General features: G+C 40.8%; 1 protein-coding gene across 1 annotated transcript; it reads right to left on the reverse strand.

Annotated features, from left to right (window-relative positions):
* Positions 1-140: 140 nt before the first annotated feature.
* On the reverse strand, positions 141-21,113 carry LOC115568986 (centromere protein F). Its single transcript, XM_030396797.1, has 19 exons — positions 20,819-21,113; positions 18,492-18,585; positions 18,159-18,336; positions 17,254-17,450; positions 16,858-16,961; positions 16,483-16,547; positions 15,247-15,511; positions 13,397-13,578; positions 12,595-12,720; positions 12,297-12,425; positions 10,479-10,601; positions 9,607-9,742; positions 7,565-9,048; positions 6,011-6,871; positions 5,482-5,804; positions 5,218-5,317; positions 4,401-4,995; positions 3,439-3,567; positions 141-2,864 (listed from the first exon to the last, which is right to left on the reverse strand). Exons 3-18 carry the CDS (start codon positions 18,318-18,320, stop codon positions 3,452-3,454), a joined length of 4,968 nt encoding a protein of 1,655 aa, XP_030252657.1. The 5' UTR covers positions 18,321-18,336; positions 18,492-18,585; positions 20,819-21,113; the 3' UTR covers positions 141-2,864; positions 3,439-3,451.
* Between the last annotated feature and the right edge of the window lie 1,526 nt (positions 21,114-22,639).

A 22,639-nucleotide genomic window follows, 5' to 3' on the forward strand; every position in this document is an offset into this window, starting at 1 on the left:
GAAAAAAAAAAAAAAAAAAACCTCCTCGCACACAGCTGACAGCGGACCAAACACGCCGAACATCATGACACAAAATACAACAGCCAGACTTCTCAGACTCAAAGGCGCTCAACAATTAATGAATCCAAAAGAGACAAGAGTTAAATTAAGAGCAAGCCTTTTATTCTAGCCGCAAACACAAATACATTCACATCAAAGTGTCCAAAACAAGGCAACAAATACACAGTGAGTTAATCAGTGAGCGTCTGTGCTCAGAGTCCGACAATCCCACCTCACTGCCAAAAGACTACAGATCCCAGAGATATGAAGGCAGCTGAAAGGGAGGGACAGTAAGTGTGTGTGTGTGTCTGTCAACATGGCAAATGAATGGCAATGGCATCTAGTCGGGGCAGTAACAGTCCACACTGTTCTGACTCAGTCAACAAACCGAGGCCGGGAGAGAATGACTCTACATCTCAATAAATGTTAACAGAAGAAAAACCAAATCAGTCCACACTTTAAACACAAATATGTCAAAAACCTTCAGCTGAAGTTATATCAAAAGTTACTGAAAGAGAGCTCAGCAAGGTTTCAAAGGATACGTACACATTTTGTTCATGTCTTAAAACAATACTCACATGTTCCATTGTTATTGAAAGAATTAAAGGTTTCTTAAATTGATCCCCCTGTCCATACTGCCACAAAGACAACATTTCTGACGGTTATTACAGTGTAATTAATGAGGGAAAAAACACATGGTCCTATTTTAGAAGCTATCATCAAGCTTAGCAGGCATCTTTCGAAATTTACTGTCTGAGTAGTATGAAATTCCCTCTTTTTGTCTGTGGTCCCACACCAGAACTCAGCAAGTAAACACTGTGGTGAAAACACAGGATTAAGCTTTCAATTTATTCCAATGGAATTGCCACATTAGTGGATTCACTGACAGGTATTTTTCAGACTGAGTTTAATTTATAATCTTAGGGATGCACAATAACATCAGCATGTCAATCAGTATCAGAAGAGGAAAGCTTTAAAATGATTTATCGACACCCTGAAATAAACTCTTCTGCCCAGATGACATGCTGATAAAATGATGCCTTAATCAGGCGGACGTGATGCAAACTGTTCACAAAGTTGTTTTCTTTTTTTGTGTATCTCGCATATCAGTTGCATCGATTGGATATATCGCTATTGACAATCTGCTTAAACGCAATGGGAAAACACTGTGTATAACAAGTAAATCTTGACCCGTGAATTTACATGGTTGACCAATAACAAGCTATGTTGACCTTTGAGGAGACGGAGAGTCTAAAATGAAGGTAAGTATTGAAGGTATTGTAGCTTATTAGCTGCGTTTCTTTATTTGGTTTAAGTCATTCTCCTCTGATGGTCAGCATATTAATGCCTAAACAGACAGTTATGAGACAAGAGTTGATGGTGCATTTATGCCTTTTGAATAAACTGTGTGAACTTCTTGTCTCATTAGCAACTGAGCTAAGCTCTCTAGCTTAGCTCAAAATGGGCAAATTCTCCATGGGCTATGAGCACTGACTGGCATCAAGTTTATTTAGCTAGCCCTGCGAGTATATTCATTACATCATCAAGCTACTAAGCCAGAAATGTTGCATGGCAGCATCTACTAAACTTACACATGATGAACAATGTGGGTTTTGCCACCATTATGACATTTACTTCTTTCATTGTGGGCGTGTGAGTATTGTTTTAGACTTGAAAAATGTGAACCTATCTTTAATAACCTGTACAAACCTTGTAAGCAGGCAAAATGGTGAGATCCTCTGTTATAGGGCATTATACAAACTGTACATCAACTATCTACAAAATCTACAGTGTACATACATGTTGGCTACTGTTGGCTACAACACTGTAACTAATGTGCAAAAACCCAAAAACAGAAACATCAAATAAATAATATCTGATCAAATATAAGAAACCAATTGAATTTATCTGAAAGCTCGGTAAATAAAAAGTAAAGCTTCAAATGTTAGTTTTTGGTAAATGCATCACAGAGCTGACCACTAACTGCTCGTTAGTGTGCGACAGAGAAGCAAAGCAGCAGGAGGAGGAGAGAGGGAGCGCAGTGTGCATCACCATACATGGAGCGGAAACCATCGCAGGTTAGACTGAGTCATAAGACATGCTCGGCCCTCTCTTTCTCTCTCTCTCCCTCACACACACACACACACACATACACACACACACACACATATATACAAACAGTAACATCAAGATGAGAACACACATGTTCATATTCACAGCTAATGTCTCACACACGCTCACTGCGCTTTCACACAATTTCTGTAAACACCTGCCCTCACTAAAACACATTCAAGTGTCCATAAATAAGCCACCTCAAGGATTAAAAAGAAGAAAATATAATATATCATCACAACAGGCCTCCCTTGGCTTCACCCTTTTTGGAAAACAAGTCAAACTTATCTTGATAAGCGTTTGTTTGGAAAAAACATCAACTAGGCACTGATTCATTCAAAGAAGGCTGGACCAGTAAGTTGCTAAAAACTAAACAGTCCCTTTGGAAGAGTGGTTGTTGCCTCAACAAACATCAACAAACATCAGTTAATCACTACGTCTGTTCCTAAATATACAGGTGGGTGTAAAGTCTCCACACAGCGATTAAAGGATGAACCAGTGACCATTAAGACATTTTAGCGCCACAGTGGAGGTGTTCATTCTGCCAGTGCAGGCCCAGTTACCTGCACACATGCACAGAAGTCCATGAGTGATTGCAGCACTATTTAAACTGGCCCTGTGTCGGTTGGAAGTGCTTCAGGTTGCTGGTGAGTGGAGAATCCCTGTGCAGCTGCTGTCGTCCATCACTGGTGTTCATCGTCAAGCCACCGCTTCTGCAGACAGAGAGCATGTTTGTTAGTCCTGGTTAATCAAAAACAATAAACACTAAAAATTGTATACAATATTTTGTTTTCACTTGATTGCAAGTGACTTTATTTTTACTGGTGAGTGGTGACATTCTTAGTTTTCTTATTGTCAACAACTCCTTTAAAAAGACCAAAATCCAAGTATCAATGAGCCACATCATTGTATTTGGAGACATGGTTCTTGACTATGATAAACATGGGCTCTAGGGCTGCAATAATGATTATTTTCTTTATCAATCTGCTGATTATTTTTTCAATAAAAATGATTTATTGTTTAGTCTACAAAATGTTAAAACTTGTGAAAAAATGTCAATCAAAACTTCAAACGTCTTGACTTGGCCATTTCTTTCCGAGGTCGTCAAATACTGATGCTTTGGGTTGGCTGATGTTCTGAACAGCGTTGGCCAACGTCCCCACCCAAAGCGTCAGACAACTTAGGAATGAGACTCAATAATCAACTATCATTCTCTTTGTTGTCCACTCTTGGAATTAAAAGCTACACTAGTTCTCCCAGTGCTTAGGAATAGTCTATGGAGCTTACCTGTCGCTTTGTTTTAATCAGTCTCCTCCTCTTTTTGTTTTTTCTGAGGGACAGGTACGACACTTGTCCCTAACAAACCTCTTCTCACAATGTAGGGGCATGAGGGACCACTGGGGATGTCTGCAAAACCTGCATGACAGGAGGAGAGGGCGACAGGAATAAATAAGAGGATTAGGGGACAGCAAATGATGGTCAGCTTGTAAAGCACAAAAATCAAAAGGCACATAAAGGGAATGCAGAGAGGAAAAAGCACACTTGCTGTTTGTTAATCACACAGTCAGAAAGACACAAGTTCACCAAGATTCAGAAATTCAGTGAAACGTGAACACTATTAATGTTACACAACCAAACTCTAATGCAACATTTATTTCGTCTGGGAATAATTTGAACTCTGACGTTGGTGTCAGTATTCGGCAATTTCTGGGAACACAAATGGAGATTTGCCATATTGCTTATTTTTTGTTGTCCCAACAAACTCTTGACCCTAAACTTTTGTTAGTTTTGGCTTTCACAGCAGGGCTCAGATTTGAACGGTGACTGTCAAATAATATTCCCTCCCAATAAACAAATATTCTGACGTTTTGGGAAAATGTCAACACTTGTTTGCTGCCAGACTTACATTGAGATTATATACCAGATCATATCTATGGATCCAGCATTAAGACAGGATTGGGAAAAATTTCACATGAGCTAAAAACTAAAAATGAAAGTGAGGAGAAAGTCTAACAGCCAATAAAGACAAAATATGTATGTTTACAGTTAGTCAAGAGAGGATAGACTGTAGGTATGGTTCTTCTTTTCAGTGAAAATATCAGAATAATGGAAGAACAAATGTGAAAGGGATTTAGTTCCAACTATGTGTTAATGCAATTTTACACAAAACAAATATTACTCAAGCCTCAAGTATTTGATTTTCAATTTACACCGTTTTCATACCACAAATTTACGGCTAATAGAGTTACCTTTCATGACGACTTCCGGCAGTCCATAAGGTTCATACTCTGTGTCGTCAAAGGCAGCTGAAAGCTGCGTCCTGTTACGGCGAATTCTTTCAGCCAGACGGGCCGGGTCAGCTGGGATAGGGAAGGAACCTGAAAACAAGATCTTGTCAGCTGACACAGGCTCCTCACATAATGGGACAGGAGAGACTGGAGGTGACTCCACTGACTCGTCTTCATTATCCGCCTCCTCCTCCTCCTCAGTCTGTGTGTATGCACAGTGGAGTTCGGGTGCTGGCAGAGAGCTGCGAGGATATAAACTCTCCTCCGTTTGACTGCTGATACTTTTCATTTCTGTCCTGGCATCTCCTTTAAAGTAGTCAATGTTGGTTTTTATTTCATTGGTTAGTCTGGAAGCATCTGGATTCCCCATGTGACCCTCAGGTGTTTTGATCTGCTTTGGTCCTGAAAGTTTGTGAGAATCTTTGGTGACATTTTGTTGACCCGTTTTCTCAGATGATATTTGGATAACTTCACTCTCCGTCTTCTGTTTTTGCTGCGTTTGACAGATATTTGACTGACGTGAAAGGGTAATCTCTTGGTTTTCTTTTTCAGAATCCTGAACAAGAGAAAAACATAACAGTTAAAGGCCTCATCCTATATGTCAAGATGTGTGCCCACTAATAATAAGTATAATAAAACTAGTGTCACTTGAAAAAAAAATAATTCAGTCTGTACCCCTTCTAAATTCACATCAAATATCTACAACCCTTGACATAAAATGCCTAAAAACACATTCCATGGTATTAAATGTAAGAGAGTGATGATTGAGAAAAATCACCTTGTCAATTTCGGCAGTGTCGTGAATATACTCCTGAGGGGATGCAGTCTTTTTAGAGGGTTGGAAACTCTTTGGCCCAGGAAGGTTGCTGTGCTGCAGTCTTAAGGTACAACAAGCAAAAAAAAAACTATTTTCAAAGCCTACACAGAAAAAGACACCAGAAGCGCATACACACTTAAACACTAAACTGAACCTAATTACCTACATAACTTTAAATGTTAGTTATTTCAGATATCTCATTGCTTCCTGCTTTTAGTGTGTTACCTGGAGAACAACATGCGGCCCTGCAGTTTGCTGGAGGAGCAGGAGAGGAGTAACTCGTCCTCTCTGATGAGGGTGATATTACCATGGCTCTCCTCAACATCCAGATGAGGTGCCTGAACCTGGGCTTGCATCATCGCATCAGTCTGCTGCTGGTTTGACTGTCTTACAGCAGAGATCTTGTCTTGGGTCTCAGACTGGTTGTCTGTGTTGGCAAGGTCAAAGGTTGGAGCTGGCTGGGAGGTAAGTCTCCACACAGCAAGCTCCTCAGTCTGCTGCTGGGTCTCCTCAGAGAGAGCCCGAACCTTCATGTTCAGCTCCACCACCTGGACAGAACGGGAAGGACAGTTCCCAAATCAAACTCATTCCAGTGAAATACACATGACTATACACACAAGTAAATTCAGTTTCCAGGGAAGATATATATTCAGTTTCTCTTCTCTATGTGATTAACTTGACAACCTATTTGTATCTCTCCTCTTTAGTAACATGTAACATTATAACTGTGATAGAGGTAGTACACAATCACTACCTGTTGCTGAAGGCGCTGAATCTGAAGCGGACACACTGCCTCCAGTACTTCTTCAGTCCCTGTACTCTTCCCATCTTCCCTTTCTGAATCTCCTCCTTCGCATTCAATCATTTTCACATTCTGAAGCGCTGACTGTTGTACTCCATTGCTGATGTCATTCAACATGCTAGGTGACCTCTGCTCCACTGAGCAGGGCAGAGAATCATTTCCCGTGTTTTGGCTTTGGTTAACTGGGTCTTCTTGGTTCTCAACCTCATTGTGTAATACTGGAGTGCTGGTGTCTGAGACAGTCAAGCTGGATATTCTTTGTTTCAGCAGCTGATTCTCCTGCCGCAGAGCGAGCAGTTCCTGGACCACGTCTGCTGTTCCTCCATCTTGACTGCACTCTTTCTCTCCCATAACACGAGTAAAGTCATGGTTATTTTGAGTCTTGTCTGGATGCTGCTCCTCTGACCACAGTGCTTCATTGTCAGTAACAGGTGTTGGTCTTTCAGATGTAATAATCTCTGCTGACTGCTGACCTGCATCTCTCTGTGCATTAGAAACACTGTCTGCTTGTGAGTTTGTAGTATGGGAAGAGACAGCACCCTCCTTTTCCCGGTTTGGCTGAAGTCCTGAGATCTCCACTGAACTCTCATCTTGTGCCCCTTCTTTTTGTTCCCCATCCTCAACCTCTTTAACCGTCATCTCCTCTTCCTGTTTTTGGGCCTTGAGTGCATCCACTTCTTGCTTGTAGCGCTGCAGTTCCTCTCCCTGGCTGAGGAGGGAGCGCTCTTTCTCTTGCAGCTCAGCAAGGAGACCAGAGATGTGCTGACTCTGTTTCTCAAAGGCCATAGTTAGCTGCTGGGTCTGACGTGTCACCTGAGAAAAAAAAGATAGAGAGCAAACACAGCCAAAGCTTTACTTTTTGTCTTAGTTCTAACATTTGCTAATATCTGTGGTAATTTCAATCTAAAAACATAGCAAACTACAGAAAGATGTGAATGCATGCAGTCAAGTAAGTGCTGTAAGATTAAATGATCTTAAATTGACTAACAGCACCATTTACAGGGTTTTATTTTCTTCCTTAGAGGAGGAAATAACAGATATATGAGCTCTTTTATTCTATCCACTATTGGCTTTGTAAGCAATGTGTAATTTCACCTGGTCCCTTGGTTTCTGGCTTCTTTTTCTTGCTGCTTACTCAGATTGTTTTGGTGGTAAGTAACAATGACAACAGTGATGTTGGCATTAATCTATGTTCTTGTCTATTTTTACATTGTCCTTGTTTTAATAAATTGTGAGAGTTTTTGTGATTTTTTTTATTGACTGCTCTCTAAAAGGAACATTAAAGTCACCTTAACTTTATAGCAGTGATAAACAACTATAGATAAACACATGTTACCAACATATTACTTAACTTTTCAACATGTAAGCAGTGACCCGTGATGATCCATGTGTTACAATTAAATGTATCAGTTTTCTTTGTGTCTTATGCATATCAAAACAGTTATAAATTGTTTGACTGAGACTAGACAAACTTAATGTACTTATCTACATATGCACCATAATTACCTGGCTCTGCAGGGCCTCCAGTTTAACCCGATACTGGTTAGCACGTTCTGTCTCCTTTGCCTTCTCCTTCTGCAGGTGTTTCACCTCTTTCACCAAATCTGAGGAGTAAGACTCATCCTTCCGGGCGCCAGAACTTATCGCCCTGTTGTCTGAAAGGGAAGATCCAACCAGATAGTTTTGTCTAGTGTCTTCCAGGTCAGACGCCACTTCAGGATTTATGACTGTTCGCTCTTCCTGGATGAGATCTGCTGTTGCCTGAGATACAAGCGCGTTGTGTTGATTGGTGGACTGACAGAAGAGGAGGTGCTGCTCTGGCGACAGGAGGAACTCGTCACAGTGAACCATGTTGGAGTTGAGCTCATCATCATGGAGAGTCAGGTATGTCAGCGGGCTGTTGGCAGATGAGAGTTTCTTATCTTCCAGCGAGTCTTCTGTTCTGCTAAGCTTTAGTTCTTCCAATTCAGTTTTAAGTTCTTCCAGTTTTATGCTCAGCTCCTTCTTTACATCTATGTCTGCGTTTGCCATTTGGTTCCTCTCCTCTTCCTCCCTTTTTCTTTCTTCTCGTTCTAAAGCCAGCTGGGCCTTCACATCCGCTAGCTGTTTCTTTAGCTGGATATTAAGCTCAATCATTTCACTCTCCCGGTCTTCTAGTGCTTTGTTTTTCTCCTCTGCCTCCTCGCTCTCATTCTTTTCTCTTTCCTCCTTTCCTTGCTTCATTTCTGTCTCCAAAGCAGCAATGGTCTTCCTCAGCCTCTCTGTCTCAGCCTTCTCACTCTCCAGCTGTGCCCGCCACTGTTTGTCCTGCTCGTTCTTCTCCGACGATTGACTGGCATGTTTTCGGCTGAGCTGTTTGAGCCTGGTCCGTGCTTCTGCCTCAGCTCGTCGTTGGGCTTCCAGGTCCTCGAGTCGCTTCTGCAGTTCTTCACGTACATCATGAAGCTCTGAACGCAATCCAGCATTCTCCCTCTTGAGGTCTTCAGAGGCCTTGGCCTGCTCAGACTTATGAGGTGTCTCTTCAGCAGAACGCATCGTATCACAACGATCACCATCCATAGAGTTGTTCGTGGGCCTACCAGCAGCAGAATGAGACAAAGTCGAAGGTGCATGATCAAATGTGGAGTGTTTGTTTCTCCCAGAGCTGTCACTCTCTATCGCCTCATTTTCCCTCTTATTCTCCTCCTCGCTTCTTTTTCTTTGTCCTTCCCTTTGTGAGCATTCAGTGTCTGACGAGAGAAGAACATTGATGTGTTCTGAGTCAATGCCTTCCCCTGGCTCTCTGTCAGAGGGGTAAGATGCGGTAATCTCTGCCCTTCTCTTACCCACATCTTCTTCCCTTTTCTGCTCCGCAAGGGTAGCCGTCGTGGACCTCCTGATGTGAGGTGATTGTCGAGAATTAAGGGAGTAAGAAGGTTGAGGAGAGAAACCCTGTCCCACAGGGCAAAACTGGACAGGTTGTAAAAGTGGTGCTGGGGCATCTTTTTGTTCTGGAGTTTAAAGGAAAGAGACACAAACAGAAGAATAAAGGATTATGATTTTTAAGACCACATATGTGCAAAGAAATAATGGGCTGGAGGAACAGCAGTAAAGATCCTTTTAAATGATCATGTGTATTACTATTAGAAAATGGATGGGGTATCAATGACCAGCAGGGGGCAGCACGATGATAAGAAGGGAATTACCATGGCAGGCAGTGGACAGCAGACATGAATGTCGTGCACCTAGTCATTAAAACTCAAACACTAATATAATAATTTTCCTATTTTTTTTTCCTTGAAAATTTGACCTGGTCGGTGTAATTATATGGAGTCCGCCAGAGGACACTTGTTCAAGCCCCTGTGTCACCAAGTATTTGCTCTGCTGCTATAAGCAAGACACTGAATCTGAGCATACAAACGTATGACCTCTGACCTCCCTGTGGTAGAAGGAAAGAGAAGAAAAATTCTCTCTAGTTCAAAAACATAAAACTTTAGCATAATAATTATCAGCACATATCCGATTACTGGGGGATTAGTCCCGTCTGCCACCCGCAGCTTGGTCCTCACCCTGCAGTTCTTTGAGGAGACGAAGGGCGTCGGCTCGCTCCTCTGCCAGTCTCCTCCCCTCCTCCTCCAGAGCTCGTTCTTTCTTCCTGCTCTGTTCCAGACTCACTGCCACACCCTCGGCCTCACGCACCGCTTCCTAAAGTGAGGGGAAAAAATACAAATGAGGTGGATTGAATCCAGTCAGATGAAACTGCATTGTTTTTGTGCAACAGGACACCCATAAAAATAATAACTGTGTATGAGCAATGTCTTCAGAGCTATGTACAAACAATGTCACAATAGCAACAAAACACAGACAAGCCATTGCTAAAAGCAGCAGTGCAGATGTTGCAAGCTGGTATACAAGTTATGAACTGCCAAAAACGAATTACTCCAGGGTGTTAAGCATCCTCTGCAGTGTGGCTGTATTTAGCTTTGGTTAGTTTTAGTGAAGGCTTTCTGATGCATACAGACACTAGCTTTTCTTGTGTGAAAATTAAGCAGTTCACAATCCAGATTTAGTATTTTACAGGTCTCAAAGTATGGTATGATAAGAAGGCGCATCATTTCGTGCCAAAGTGACTGGTAGGGAAGGGAAAAGAAATTAATATCAGTCAACTTAATGCTTTAGGTCTGTGAAATGCTCTCTAATGCTGCATCTTTAATAATACACAATAAAGCTGGATGATTGACGAAGCCACAATCTACTTATAATCTTTTACAGCTCACTTGTTATCATAACCTTAGACTGACATGTGGCACATAAAAATGTTGTTTAAAAATTCATTATGTGTCCTGCTCAGCTAATGAATAATTAACACAAGCAGACCTTAACTCACAAGACTCAGGGCCATTAGTAAGGGGGGTGTGTGTGTGTGTGGTGTTTGTGTTACCGTCAGTTTGGCTTGTGTCTGTGCTTCTTTCTTCTGGCTCTCCCGCAGCTGTCCCTCAGTCCACTTCAGTTTCTCTTTCAGAGTGTCCAACTCTTTGTCCAAAGCCTGCTTCTGTAGAGACAACTGATGGAGGATATTTTTACTTAGTAGCTGTTACAAAACAGGGACAATGAAATCAAAGAGGTCTAGAGGGGGAAAAAAACAATAGAAGAAAATAAGAACTAAAAACAACAAAGAAGAAATTAAGTTGTTGTAGGAAAAGGAATTGGGAACAGGAAGCAGGAGAGTGATCAATCAGTGAGCTTAAGTTGTGTCTAGTGTATTGACTACCTCTCTGGGGAAAGTAATGAAGCCTAAAACAAGCTGATCGGCTTCCCACCAGTGCTCATTCTGCACACTTCACTGCACTCTTCATCAAGTCTGCACGTTATCTCATGACACGGGTGTAAAAGGTAATTTTACTGTCCAAGATTACTGTCCCCATTTTAGTGATCACGTTACATTTACCAATCTAACAAATGGTTTGTTTGTCATTTTCTACAGCCTTTATAGAGTAGTCTTGTGTCTAATGCTACCTTTCGGTCAGTGTCTGAAACAGTAACAGGCTTTTTTTTCTTTAAATGCAAATCGTAGAAATTGGGAGTAATTTGTTTACTGTATTTCCTGCAACAACTTGCCACTGCTCATGAATTTTGTCTGCATGCAAATCAAATCAGCAAATGATTTTCAGTTTTCTGTGACAGCACACTTCATGGAGATTGCCGGTTTTTCCAGTTTTATTTTCCAGTTTAATTTATGCAAATGTTCCTTCTGCACACAAGGCTGCAATGACATGCATTATCAGCAGTTGAATGTCCCTGATTTTGTATGTGATTCGATTCAATACAACCGTGCCTCTTCTGTGTTTACTCTCTGTAGCCTTATCAGATATAACAAGATAACATCTGGGTGGTTTATAAATGGCTTACAGTGAGGTTTCAAGGGACACTGTGGGTAGAATGAATGCTCATTGTTAACAGCTTTTACACCATGTCTAAAAGCAAAGGAATTAAGGTCAAGAAAATATTTATTTTGTATGTGTCAACAGGTGTAACATTGAGCTGAGATTAGAAATGAATGCCACAGCATTCTGTCACGTAATAAAAAAAGTTAGCAAAAACACACTCAACCTTCGTTACATTCATGCAACTTGCCTCAACACACAAATCTTGCATCTATTTTCACCCTCATCCCGCAGCCTTCATGCCTCTCTTGCTACAAACTCTTTCTCACAAACAAGGCATGAGTTTGTTTCACGCCCTCATAACCAAAGCATTCTGCACCGTCAGATGGAGTCACACGGTCATTACCTTCGCTTCTTAACTTTTCCACTGGGGAGAAACCAAGAGGAGAGGAGGAAGAAGTGGAGAGGAGAGCAGGTGGGGGGAAAAGGAAAACAGAAACACTGAGAGCGAGACAGTGAAACAGAGAGTGAGAGAGAAACAACAAGGGCAAGAAGCAAGCGTGGGAGAATACGTGAGATAAGTTCATTGACCTTTGGTACAACTAATACAAGTCCCGAGAGAAAGAGTGAGGGAGAGAGATGAGGGGATAGAGACAGAGAAAGCAGGAAAAAGAAACAGGAAATAGCTGAAAAAACATGGTAGACATATGAACCAATATACAAACAATATGTTCAGAATATCACTTTGTTCCTCAGTTTCCAGTGTTGATAGTGATCTGATATAAAGGCTTTATCTTGGCAAATGTGTATGAGCATTTGAGAGCTCGTTTGCCTTGTTCATGTGTAGGATTTTGTGACCTCGTGTAAGTATGTACCTTGTCAGCCTGAGCCTGGAGGGCATTGTGGAGCGTCCTGGCCTGCTGGATCTCCTGGTTGAGCTTATTAACCTCCTGTTGATGCTGCTTCTCTAGACACTGCCTCTCCTTCTGAAGCTCTGTCAAATCCTGAAAGTAACACACAACAACAATCTTAACCTCTATCTTCAACTGCACTGTGAAACAAATTATTAATATTATTTTAGATTGGATGGCACGTTCTGAAAAATATGAAATTTCCTCCTCCTCAGTTGTTTCTCTGCATTTCTCTTAAATCTTTCATCCCTTTCTGTCTCACCCTCTGATGTTGTTTCTCCAGCTCCTTGGCGCGCTGTTGGTGTTGCAGTCGGCTGCTCTCTGCATTTTGCCTCTGACACTTCAGCTCCTCTTGTAGCTGCTTCAGCCTTTGCTCAGTTCCTGATGCCTGCGAAAGCGCACAAAAAATATTCCGATTAATATTGACAACATAATGACAACATATTCAATTGCTCTAAAGTGTATGTGTAAATTGTCAAATTTGTGGGCAAGTTTGAGTCTTTGAGTATGTAAGTTACTCCACGTTTTATAATCTTGCTTTATTTTAATTAGTTTTCACGCAATTGTTATATTGTTTACACTTTGTTTACTTTGTTTTAATCTTGTTATGCTGATTAAGGTTCTGCACTTGGCCTTCTCACATCAGGAAAGCATTAACACTTTGAGAGCTTAGCATAACAAACAAGACAATAAATGGGAGATTTGGCAGCCACTCCCAGTCTGTCCTCTACTGTACACCATTTGCCTAAAGGTTAGATTTCACAAAATATCAGGGGGATTGTTTTACAGCTCAGAACAGAACAAGGGCACGGCTTTTCCACTTCAACCTTTTTCAGTGCTGCTGATAATAACCGATTGTGAATGCAGTAAAATACCCCCGACATGTTTGTCATTTTCAGGGAAGTCAAAGAGAAATGTTTTAACAAACGGGGCCAACACCCATTTTGAGAAAAACAACAGGGCTTTAGGGAAACATAGAACATTAGCACTGGAATGAAACACATCTTTTCAGAACTAGTAGTACAACCAGTTTTATCAGTAGCAGTAGTTGTGTGTCTTTTTACCCGTTCACTCTCCCGGGCTATGTGTGTGTGTGCCAGGCTGAGCTCATCACGGGATTTCTGAACGATGAGCTCTCTGGCAGCGAGCTCCTTCTTGGATTGTGTCAGTTCATTCTGAATCGACTTCAACATTGTGGCCTTCGAACACAGCTCCCCCTCCAGAGCAGACAGACGGCTCCGCAATGCTGACAAAGAAACAAGTGAGTGAGTGGACCAGACACAGAGTTTAAAGACACTTCTCAGTTCACCGAAACAAGTACACCACTAAGCTTGTTTTTATGGCCTTAAAAAAGACCGCACCAGTTTGTGAACATTTAACCTTATTTACTACATATTATACACAGTTTGTATTTCTATCCAGCATTATCCAGAAGAAAGCAACAATCAATTGTCCAAATCTTTGATGGAAATTAAAGTTACAAAATATTTGAATCCTCTCAATGCAAGAGGATTTCAACTTTAAATGGGAGAAAGGCGGCTGAGTGGGTGGAAAGCAATAGGGACAACAAGGGAAAGGAAAACACATGTTTTTATCTATCTTGTTCCTTATAAATGACCAACAGTCAACGACACAGCTGCAACACACAGTGTGGGTCTTCATAAAGGAGGTCAGTCCATACCAACTGGTTTATTGACAACCACAGCTGTTGCCTTTGGATGTCAGGCTGCTGATTTCCAAAGCCAGGAATTAAATCAATTCACTGTCCATCCAATGTTTCCCTGTATCTTTTTCTTGTTCCTTTACTTCACAACACTGCTTCACCCATGCACACACATATTTATAATCATTATCACCATCTCCTCTTGACTAAACCAAAAATTCAAACTAGAAATGTTTAATGTTTTTTTAACCATCTAATGTGATGCACACAAAGACATATGTTTGATATGTATGTATTTTTTTGTAATCATATGTATTTTTTTTAGAAAGTTTCTTTTTATAATTTTAACTTTTACCATACACAAAAGGGGGGAGCAATTCTGAGCAATTCTGAGCAATTCTTGTGGAGTGGAGAAGATCAGGATAAAAACACAGCAGTAAAAAGGCACACCTAGTGTAAACACTGCTCCGCCTCTCTCCATCTGTGTCGCAGCAGCTAAAAGAAGCATTTTTTTATTTCACATTGAACTATCCCCCTCCTCCCCTAAGCAAACACGCACACATACAGCCCAGCTGAGCGGAGTGTTATGTCACAACTATACAGTGTACTAAGAGTCACTCTCCATCATAAAGCTGGCCTGCGAGCAAGCAGAGGAGTCTCCAGCTGAGCCAATGATTTCTACACAACCTCTTATGTAACAGGTGTTGTTGAAGTGAAATAGACTAAATGAGATTCAGGATGGTCACAATGCTTCACTTATGCTGAGGTAGCCCATCAGAGCTAAACAGATAACATTTCATCATTTGGCCTTATTGCTCTGTCCGAGATCACAACTACACTCCAGCAAATCTAAAATAGCTGAATAAGTGGCATTGTATCAGTCCTGATATAAATCTACAACGTTGAATTTGGAAACCGCATCTGAAGACCTATTTGTACTGACACTGTATTATCAATATCTGTATAGACCCTTCCAAATTCAAGGTTGAATTATTAAACTAGTGCCTGAGTGTCACAAAGCAGGGCTTAATGGTAAGTTAAATGAATAAAAGCGTTGACTAAAACCAAGAATTTCTGTTTAGTTCAGTCCATGCTGTGCCCTGGTCTTACTTTGCACAATTATACAGCTAGCTTTATTATTCCTGCTTTAAGAGACAGGCTGCCAGACAGTGCTGAGCTGTATTTATGTATAAGTGGGTGACACCCAGTCGTGCCATATCACCAAGGTGACCATTTGAAATCCCCACTCACTGTCTGTCTCGGCCCTGTAGTCCTTCTCCTTCCCACAAATCCCCTGCTCCGACTGGCCTTGACTGGTGACCTCAGCGCAGGGCATCTTGGGAGAGGGCGGGGATCGTCTCCTGGCTGCTGGCCTCGAGTCATCCCGTTCCCACGGAAATGCACCCAAGGGAGTGGAGAAGGAGTCAGATTGGTCAGATGGATTGCGGCTGGGTGTGTTCCTGTGCTGTTGTCTGGGTAACGAGGCTGTGGCCACTTCAGAGAACTGGAGGCGCTGCTGCAGGGGGCAGATTAGATAAAGAGACAAAGGAGGGTGTCAGGATGGGTAGACAGCACATTTAGCAGAATTTACAGACAGCAGGGCTCTACAGTTGAAGCACTTTTGACTCATTGTTGTTATATTCATGACACTTCCTGAATACAATTTTGACTCTGTACAGCCCCACCGTATGTTTCTGATTATGACACGATACTTTATGAATAAAATAGAAACATTTGTATGACTTTCTATATTTTTGTTATTGTAAAAAAATACCATGATAAAGGAAAAAACACAGCACTTATGTCACGTCTCTAACATCTGTTGGCAAAGCATGATTCCTCTGTTCCATAGACCTCCATTGTTTACAAAAAACTATCAATGAGCCGTTTTGTTGCACTGGTTGACATATTCCTTCATGAAGGTGAATGTGGGTGCATATTTTAAGTTAAACCCACAAATGCAGTTTTACTTCCTTCACACTCACCCGAACAGATAGTCCACAGCTTAAAATAGTCCAACCAGTTTGAAACATGGTCACTAGAATTTATTTTAACACTTCAGCCCCAACAAATACTCTTCTTTTCTCCATGCTTGAGGAACATTTGCCCTGCTGTTTTGAGAACATATTTATGACTTTTTAAAAAGATTTATGTCTTCATTATGAACCAATGAGCCTTGGACTGAGAGCCTCCGACAGGCAGCAGAAGTCAGAAAGCACAAACACATTGCTGGCTCTGGTCTTTTTACTGGAATTGATGACACAAAGAAAAACATAGAATAGTGTCATAACATCAATAATGCATGTTACACAGGGAGACATGACAACAGGACTGTTGTTAATTACTAAATCAAGGAAAAAAACGAAGAAGAAAAGAATCTCTGTTGGACTTAAGTGAGTCAATTCCTGCAATTACAGAACTAGAGCTTAAGCTAAAACCCAAGTTAGTCTTGAACTGGCCTAAGCATAAAAACATTCTGGTACTTACTCGGATGTTAAGCGACCGGCTCTGTCCTTCATCTTGATGCGCCGACCTCTCCTCCTTTCTGCTTCCTATAGGGCAGAGGCACCGCATATGGAGTATGCTCAGTAGCTACAATCAATCACCAAAGCTGAACAGAAACAGCAGAAGTGAAGAACCTAACTGGTTTACTGACAAGAGAGGAAAGAGAAATAAAGCAGTCCCCAGAGAGTGGAGGGTTGGGAGAGGACAAGAGCTCAAGGGAGTTTATTTATAACCTCTCTGCTCAGATGGGAGCCTTGCCGTTTTTCCGTTTAATTTTCCAAACTGTACAGTGCATTAATGAAAAGACACAAGGAAGAAACCAGCAGAGAGAATAAACACAAAGTTACAGGACTGTACCATTGTGTTCCCAGGGCGAGGTTGTATTCCAGCAGGGTGTCGAAAACAGAGTGGTATCTGCGGACCTGCTGCTGTTCTGCATTTTCTCTAGCTCTGCCTCCAGCCTGCCAGAGAGAGGAGAAGACTTTAGCGTGGGCAAGGAAACTGACACTGAAAGTCCAGGAAGAAGCAAGTATAATCAAATGAAACACATTAAGGATTTGTCTTTTAATATGGCACCATCATCATCAACCCATTGTACTGCTACAGCAAGGTTATTGTCAAGAAACAAACAAAAACTCTGTTGTCCTTTAAGAGAATGTAAAACCCCACAAAATAGACAACTAACACAGGACCCTTTAATAGAGCAACTGACAGAGAAGCTTATTGTCCCAAATTATTTCCACAGGTCTTAACCTTTTGACTTCCTGGGTGAGTTTGTTGTTGAGGGTGCGAGCAGCATCTAGCTGGCCTTCGAAAGAGCACACTTGAGCCTGCTTGGTCTGAAGCTCCTGGGTCAGACGTTCCCCGCTGGTCACTGCTGCCTTGGCCTCATCTTGAACCCTCTGCAGCTCCCTTTGCACCGACTGGAGCTCCCCACGCACTTCTTCATACTTGGCAGGGGAGGGCAGAGAAAGGTCCATATTTTAGAATTACAAGAACTGAAATAACAAATCCTCATGGACTGACCATGCCAATGTACAGCAGAATTATACACATTATCAGAAATGTATACCAAATATTGCAAGCTAACATTATTGCCCGATTACCGTCTTGTACAGAAACAATACAATACATTTATTTTTGCAAGTCAGACAGTATGCAGGAGTCCCCTTGCAGCTTTTGGTCAACTTGTTCGTCTCCTGCACACCTGGCTCATGAAATAGATGTGCAAAGTATCTTTATGTATCAAACGTTTATACAGCATAATATCTACAAATATTTATATTTGTAGATATTATATCATACATATAAATATATTATATTATATATGTAGATATTATACAAATATTAATATAATATATAAGATAATATATTAACTGCGTTCTCATAAAGGTCAATGCTACATGAATCGTGATGATACTGTTATATTGAGAATTTGATTAATTGGTAACATATTGAGACTTTCAGTGCAGGCTAAACATATGTACTATAGAACATAACCCTCTAAACACAACTTCTCCATTCCTGTGCAAAATCTAATACAGTTTTACACAGCGGCACTAACAATATACGATGATGTTTCACAATTATTGATGATGTTTCACAATTATTTGTCACACTAATTGATTGTGAGGGAAATTGCACAATGTGAGTTGTACCTTCACAGTCTGTTTTTCAAGGCTAGTATGGATGTTGTCCAGCTGCAGCTGTTTCTGCTTGTTCTCTCTGGACAGTCGCTCCTGGTGGACCTGCAGCTCCTTCACCTTCTGCAGGACCCGTCCAGACAGCCCCACCGTCCAGTCCTCCTCTGCCCAGCTCATCTCTCTCTGCCTGGGCCTACCAGGGTCAGAAAGCAGAAAAAATCCATTTTCAGTTTGCCTGCATTATAAGACACTCTGGAGAAAATACTTCCTTCATATTCTAAGAGAACTTTTGAGAGGCTGAGTTGGCTGACTGTGAATTTGCATCCATGAGAGAACGTGCCAGCTGACCTGTCCTATTCCTGCTCCACAGATCCAGAATCAGACAGTTCCTGGAGGCATGGGAGTCGGTTACTGGAGTCAAGAAGCTGGCAGCACACACAGTCTGAAACAAAGAGGTAGTACAGGCCTGTTAAGTTAAGGTGCAGGTTGTTCTATGTCAATTTGTGTTGTGACAAACGCTCCAGACCATACCACGTGTATCTAAACACATTTCAATCATCTGTGCCTCTAGCTGTGTGTCCTCTCTTGAATATGTTATGTTGCTAAGGCTTTGATCCCTCAGGAGACACTGGTCGTCACCGCTGGGCAGCTGTGACTCACTGTTTTCCAACACAAACTGCCACGTTCTAAGAGCACTTCAAGTTGAAAATAAATCACTTCTCTCTCAAACTTCTGCAAAAACAGTGACATGTTCACATGTATAACTGAACATTTTTGCTCAAATTAGTTGCATCTGTAATGGCAACTGTTTTCAAGTTAATCTACAAACACTGCATTAAATAGCACTTATATACAGTATACATATATACATATATATATATAGGGCTTAACACCAAGAAATGAGAGTGTTGGAATGAAGGAAAGCCTGACAAAACATGAAGAGGTTATCAAGGAAATCAGTTTTGACATGCACGCCAGCCTCAAGGCTATTAACACCATAACTCCATTCAGATAGTTTCTGTCATTGCTCACAGGTTATGTCACTGTGATCACCTGATCCTGAATACAAGGATGGCAGAAATAATCAACTGAACAGACAGGTGTAACACGCACCTCATATAACTCCCAAAGTGGCAACAAAGACTGTTCAGTTAACACTTCTGTAGAGGGACTTTTACAAAGTGAGTATGTGTGCGTGATTACGCTGACATGCTAAGCCTTACATTTATGAGAACAAGATGCTGGTTAACCAACTGTGTTTGGTTTAGAACTGTGACTACTACTATTTTGGCTGTAACTAATGACTATTTTCATTATCGATTGATGTGCCGAGAATTTTCTCGATTGATAGGTTTCTTCTATGAAAAATAAAAAAAACTTTGACAAATATTAATCACATAATTTTCCAGAGCCCAAAGAGACATCTACATATGGCTTCTTATGTCGAACTAACAGTCATTCAAAGATTATTCATTTACCATCATTAGCAACAAAGAATGAATCAGATCCTTACATTCAAGAGGCAGAAACCAGCACATTTTGACTTCTTTGCTCTAAGTGTGATTTTACTTGTGACATCCCTCACTGGATTCCAGCTGGTGACCTCTGATGCATGTCATCCCCCATGCTTTGTCCCCATGTTTCCTGTTTATCTGCTGTTAATTTTCAAATAAAAAGGCAATATGCCAAAAGAAGATCTTTACTAAAAGACAGAGACAAGTATTCAATGTCTGACCAAAGCTATATTAGAATATAGCCCCTAAAGCTAGAAGAATTGTCATATATACCCTAAATAGCCTTTAACCACATCATAAAAGACAACAGCTATATGGCACAGCTGAACATGATGTTGACACTGATCTGAGAGTAATGCTTTAAAGGTGCACCATGTGAAGAAAGTTTAAATCAGAAGAGAAAGATCATCATTGACTGATTTGTTTTTATGCGTTAACAAACTAAATCAAAAATCCCTGAAAAAACAAACTGACCTTAACGTACAACACATTTTCATACAATTTAGATCTGTTTATATGTGGCGGACCCTGCCTCCTTTCTAGCATCGAACAGTGTTCTGAGGACCTTATTTTCCTCTGAGAACAGCTTGTTTTTTTTAGTTAGCCCGTATTAGTACCTCATTAGAAAAGTGCCTTTGAATTTCTTCTCAAAAACTACACAGTGCTCCTTTAAAGATAGGAGAACGTGTCACAGCAACATACAGAAAATAATTATTATTCATCTTCATGTCATGTCTCTTACTCTTGATTTGTGTTTGTCAGAACTGGCCACACAGTTCTAGTATGATAGTCACTGACACCTCTTATCTTTACGCGAACTACAGAAACAAATCACTCGTCCCTTCTTACTGAATGTTCATGAAGCAGGTTAGCTGAGAGCAGGTTTAGTTTTAGACGTCGGATGAGGCACAGATCCAACAGTTGGACCCTGGCCTGTGGTCCAAAAACGTCCGATCACGAGGTTCAAACAGAACAAGAAACAACTGACAACCTCCAGAGAACAAGTTACATTCAATGTACTGTCCATCATGAACCGCGTGCCACGACCAGAGACAGACAGACATGTTTAACGCGTGTTAGAGTTTGGTCCATCAGCGGTCAGTGACTGATAACTAACCTAGCAATGTTGCTACAAGCTAACCCCACACTACAGCTACTTACCATTCACTTTAGAGTTACAAAGGGCGCCAGCCGCCCGGGAGCTTCACTTCAGAGCTGTGGCGGTTCTCTGTTACCGCTGTTTAAAAGCGAAAGCCGCCTCTTCAACATACAACGAGCGAACGACCGCTTAAAACAAAGCCGAAGATAACAAAAGACGCTAACTAGCTGACAGCCTCCACAACCTGTCAGTTAACTAAACACAATCTGCCGCGCGTCTCGTGCTGCTGACAAGCCAACCGAAACAGAGTCGTTGTGGCACGAGGCGGAGCGGGGGATTAGTGACGTAGAGGGGAATGTTTTGGGAAAAGTCCTCGCGGCGGCAGATGAACCTCTGATGACCTCTAGCGACAACGCGTCGATTGATTGATTGACTGATTGATTGATTGGAATGTTTATTTCCAATGTATAAAGAACAAGCAACGACTAACAAGAGTAGGAGTTCATGAAGAAGTAACACAGAATACATAAAAAGCGCAGCGGATGGTGACACATGTGATATTTACAGACAATGAAAAGCATAAAGCAAAATAAATTGTGAAAAACTCGATGACTTTGTTTACATATATTCGAAAAAGGAGTGAAAAGAAGTATAAACGTATTTAATTATATAGTTTATTCAACCCCCCTCCATAAGTCACTGAATGATAACAAACCAGCTTCCTTAATGATCTAAACTTTTCCTAAGCTTGTCTAATATTTTTAATAGTCATAATAATGATAATGATTAATAATAACATTAATTTAAACAGAGCATTTCATGGAACTCAAGGTCAATTTAAAGATTGAATGAAAGTAAACAACAGAAGCAACAATACACAACAAAGCAAAAAATACCAACAGCACATACCAAAAAAACCCTAAAAAAAATATAGATTACTTCATTACTTTGATTCATTACTGGTTTACTATCCTTATCAAAAAGGTAAATTTATCATTTACGTATTCTTATGAATGACAATAATCCTGTTGACCTGTTTACTTCACCACAAATACAACAACAGCTGTCGTCTCAGTGACCTCAGTAACCCTAACCCCAACATATAATTTTTTCCAATTCTTTATTGACCAAAGCACAACAAATAGAGCCATTAATACATACAAGTTGAGAACAGAGCCAGGGAGAGTTCTCCAATGAATACCTTAAACAAGAAGCACAATTTAAGCAGCTATTTTATTTCTAAATCAGAAATAGTTTCAAAGTACTGCTTAGTTTCCTTTTTAGTAACTATGAATAGAGGCTTTGATTGTCTACATATGGCTTTGTGGATATGGCACTAACAAACTGATAATATATAATTCTTTGTGTTTATAACTATTGTTGTTGCAGAAACACAACACACTTTTCCATCATAACGACAATTCAATGTTGTCAACAATATATAACAATATAACCGGATAGAGGCATTCAGAGAGTTCACACAGACCTATTTGATCTGCAATGAGGTAAGTTTTTATTAGTTAGTGCAACTATTGCTCAGTTGACACATCTTTATCATTCTTTAAGAGATTTTAACTAGATGTTGATCCCATACAAGAGGATTACCCCTACCAAAACTGTTCCCCACGCAGAATTCCTAAAAAGTGCAAGTGAGAGGGACACTTTTCAAAATAGGAATGATTGTAAGAATACTTTATAGAAACTGTACCAAAAAGACGACCTAATATTATCTTATTGAAAAAACACCCACACATTTCACATTTCCAGTTTTCTCATTTGAGGCTCTCACCAGAAATCAACGGATGCAAATTGGGAAGACAGAGGTTCATTGTTTATCTTGAACTAATAGTTATTTATCCTCTTTTCCACTGACTGTCAGTGCA

This window comes from Sparus aurata, chromosome 18 (assembly GCF_900880675.1).
Source record: "Sparus aurata chromosome 18, fSpaAur1.1, whole genome shotgun sequence".
In the NCBI taxonomy this organism is placed as follows: Eukaryota; Metazoa; Chordata; class Actinopteri; order Spariformes; family Sparidae; genus Sparus; species Sparus aurata.

Bases quoted from the DNA above. Each gene is read 5' to 3' on its own strand.
- LOC115568986 (XM_030396797.1), bottom strand. From the start codon at position 18,320: ATGAGCTGGGCAGAGGAGGACTGGACGGTGGGGCTGTCTGGACGGGTC. The intron at 16,548-16,857 runs GTACAGTCCTGT...TCTGCCCTATAG, and splicing joins CTCGCCCTGGGAACACAATG to GAAGCAGAAAGGAGGAGAGG. The intron at 5,318-5,481 runs GTAACACACTAA...TTGTACCTTAAG, and splicing joins GGCCGCATGTTGTTCTCCAG to ACTGCAGCACAGCAACCTTC.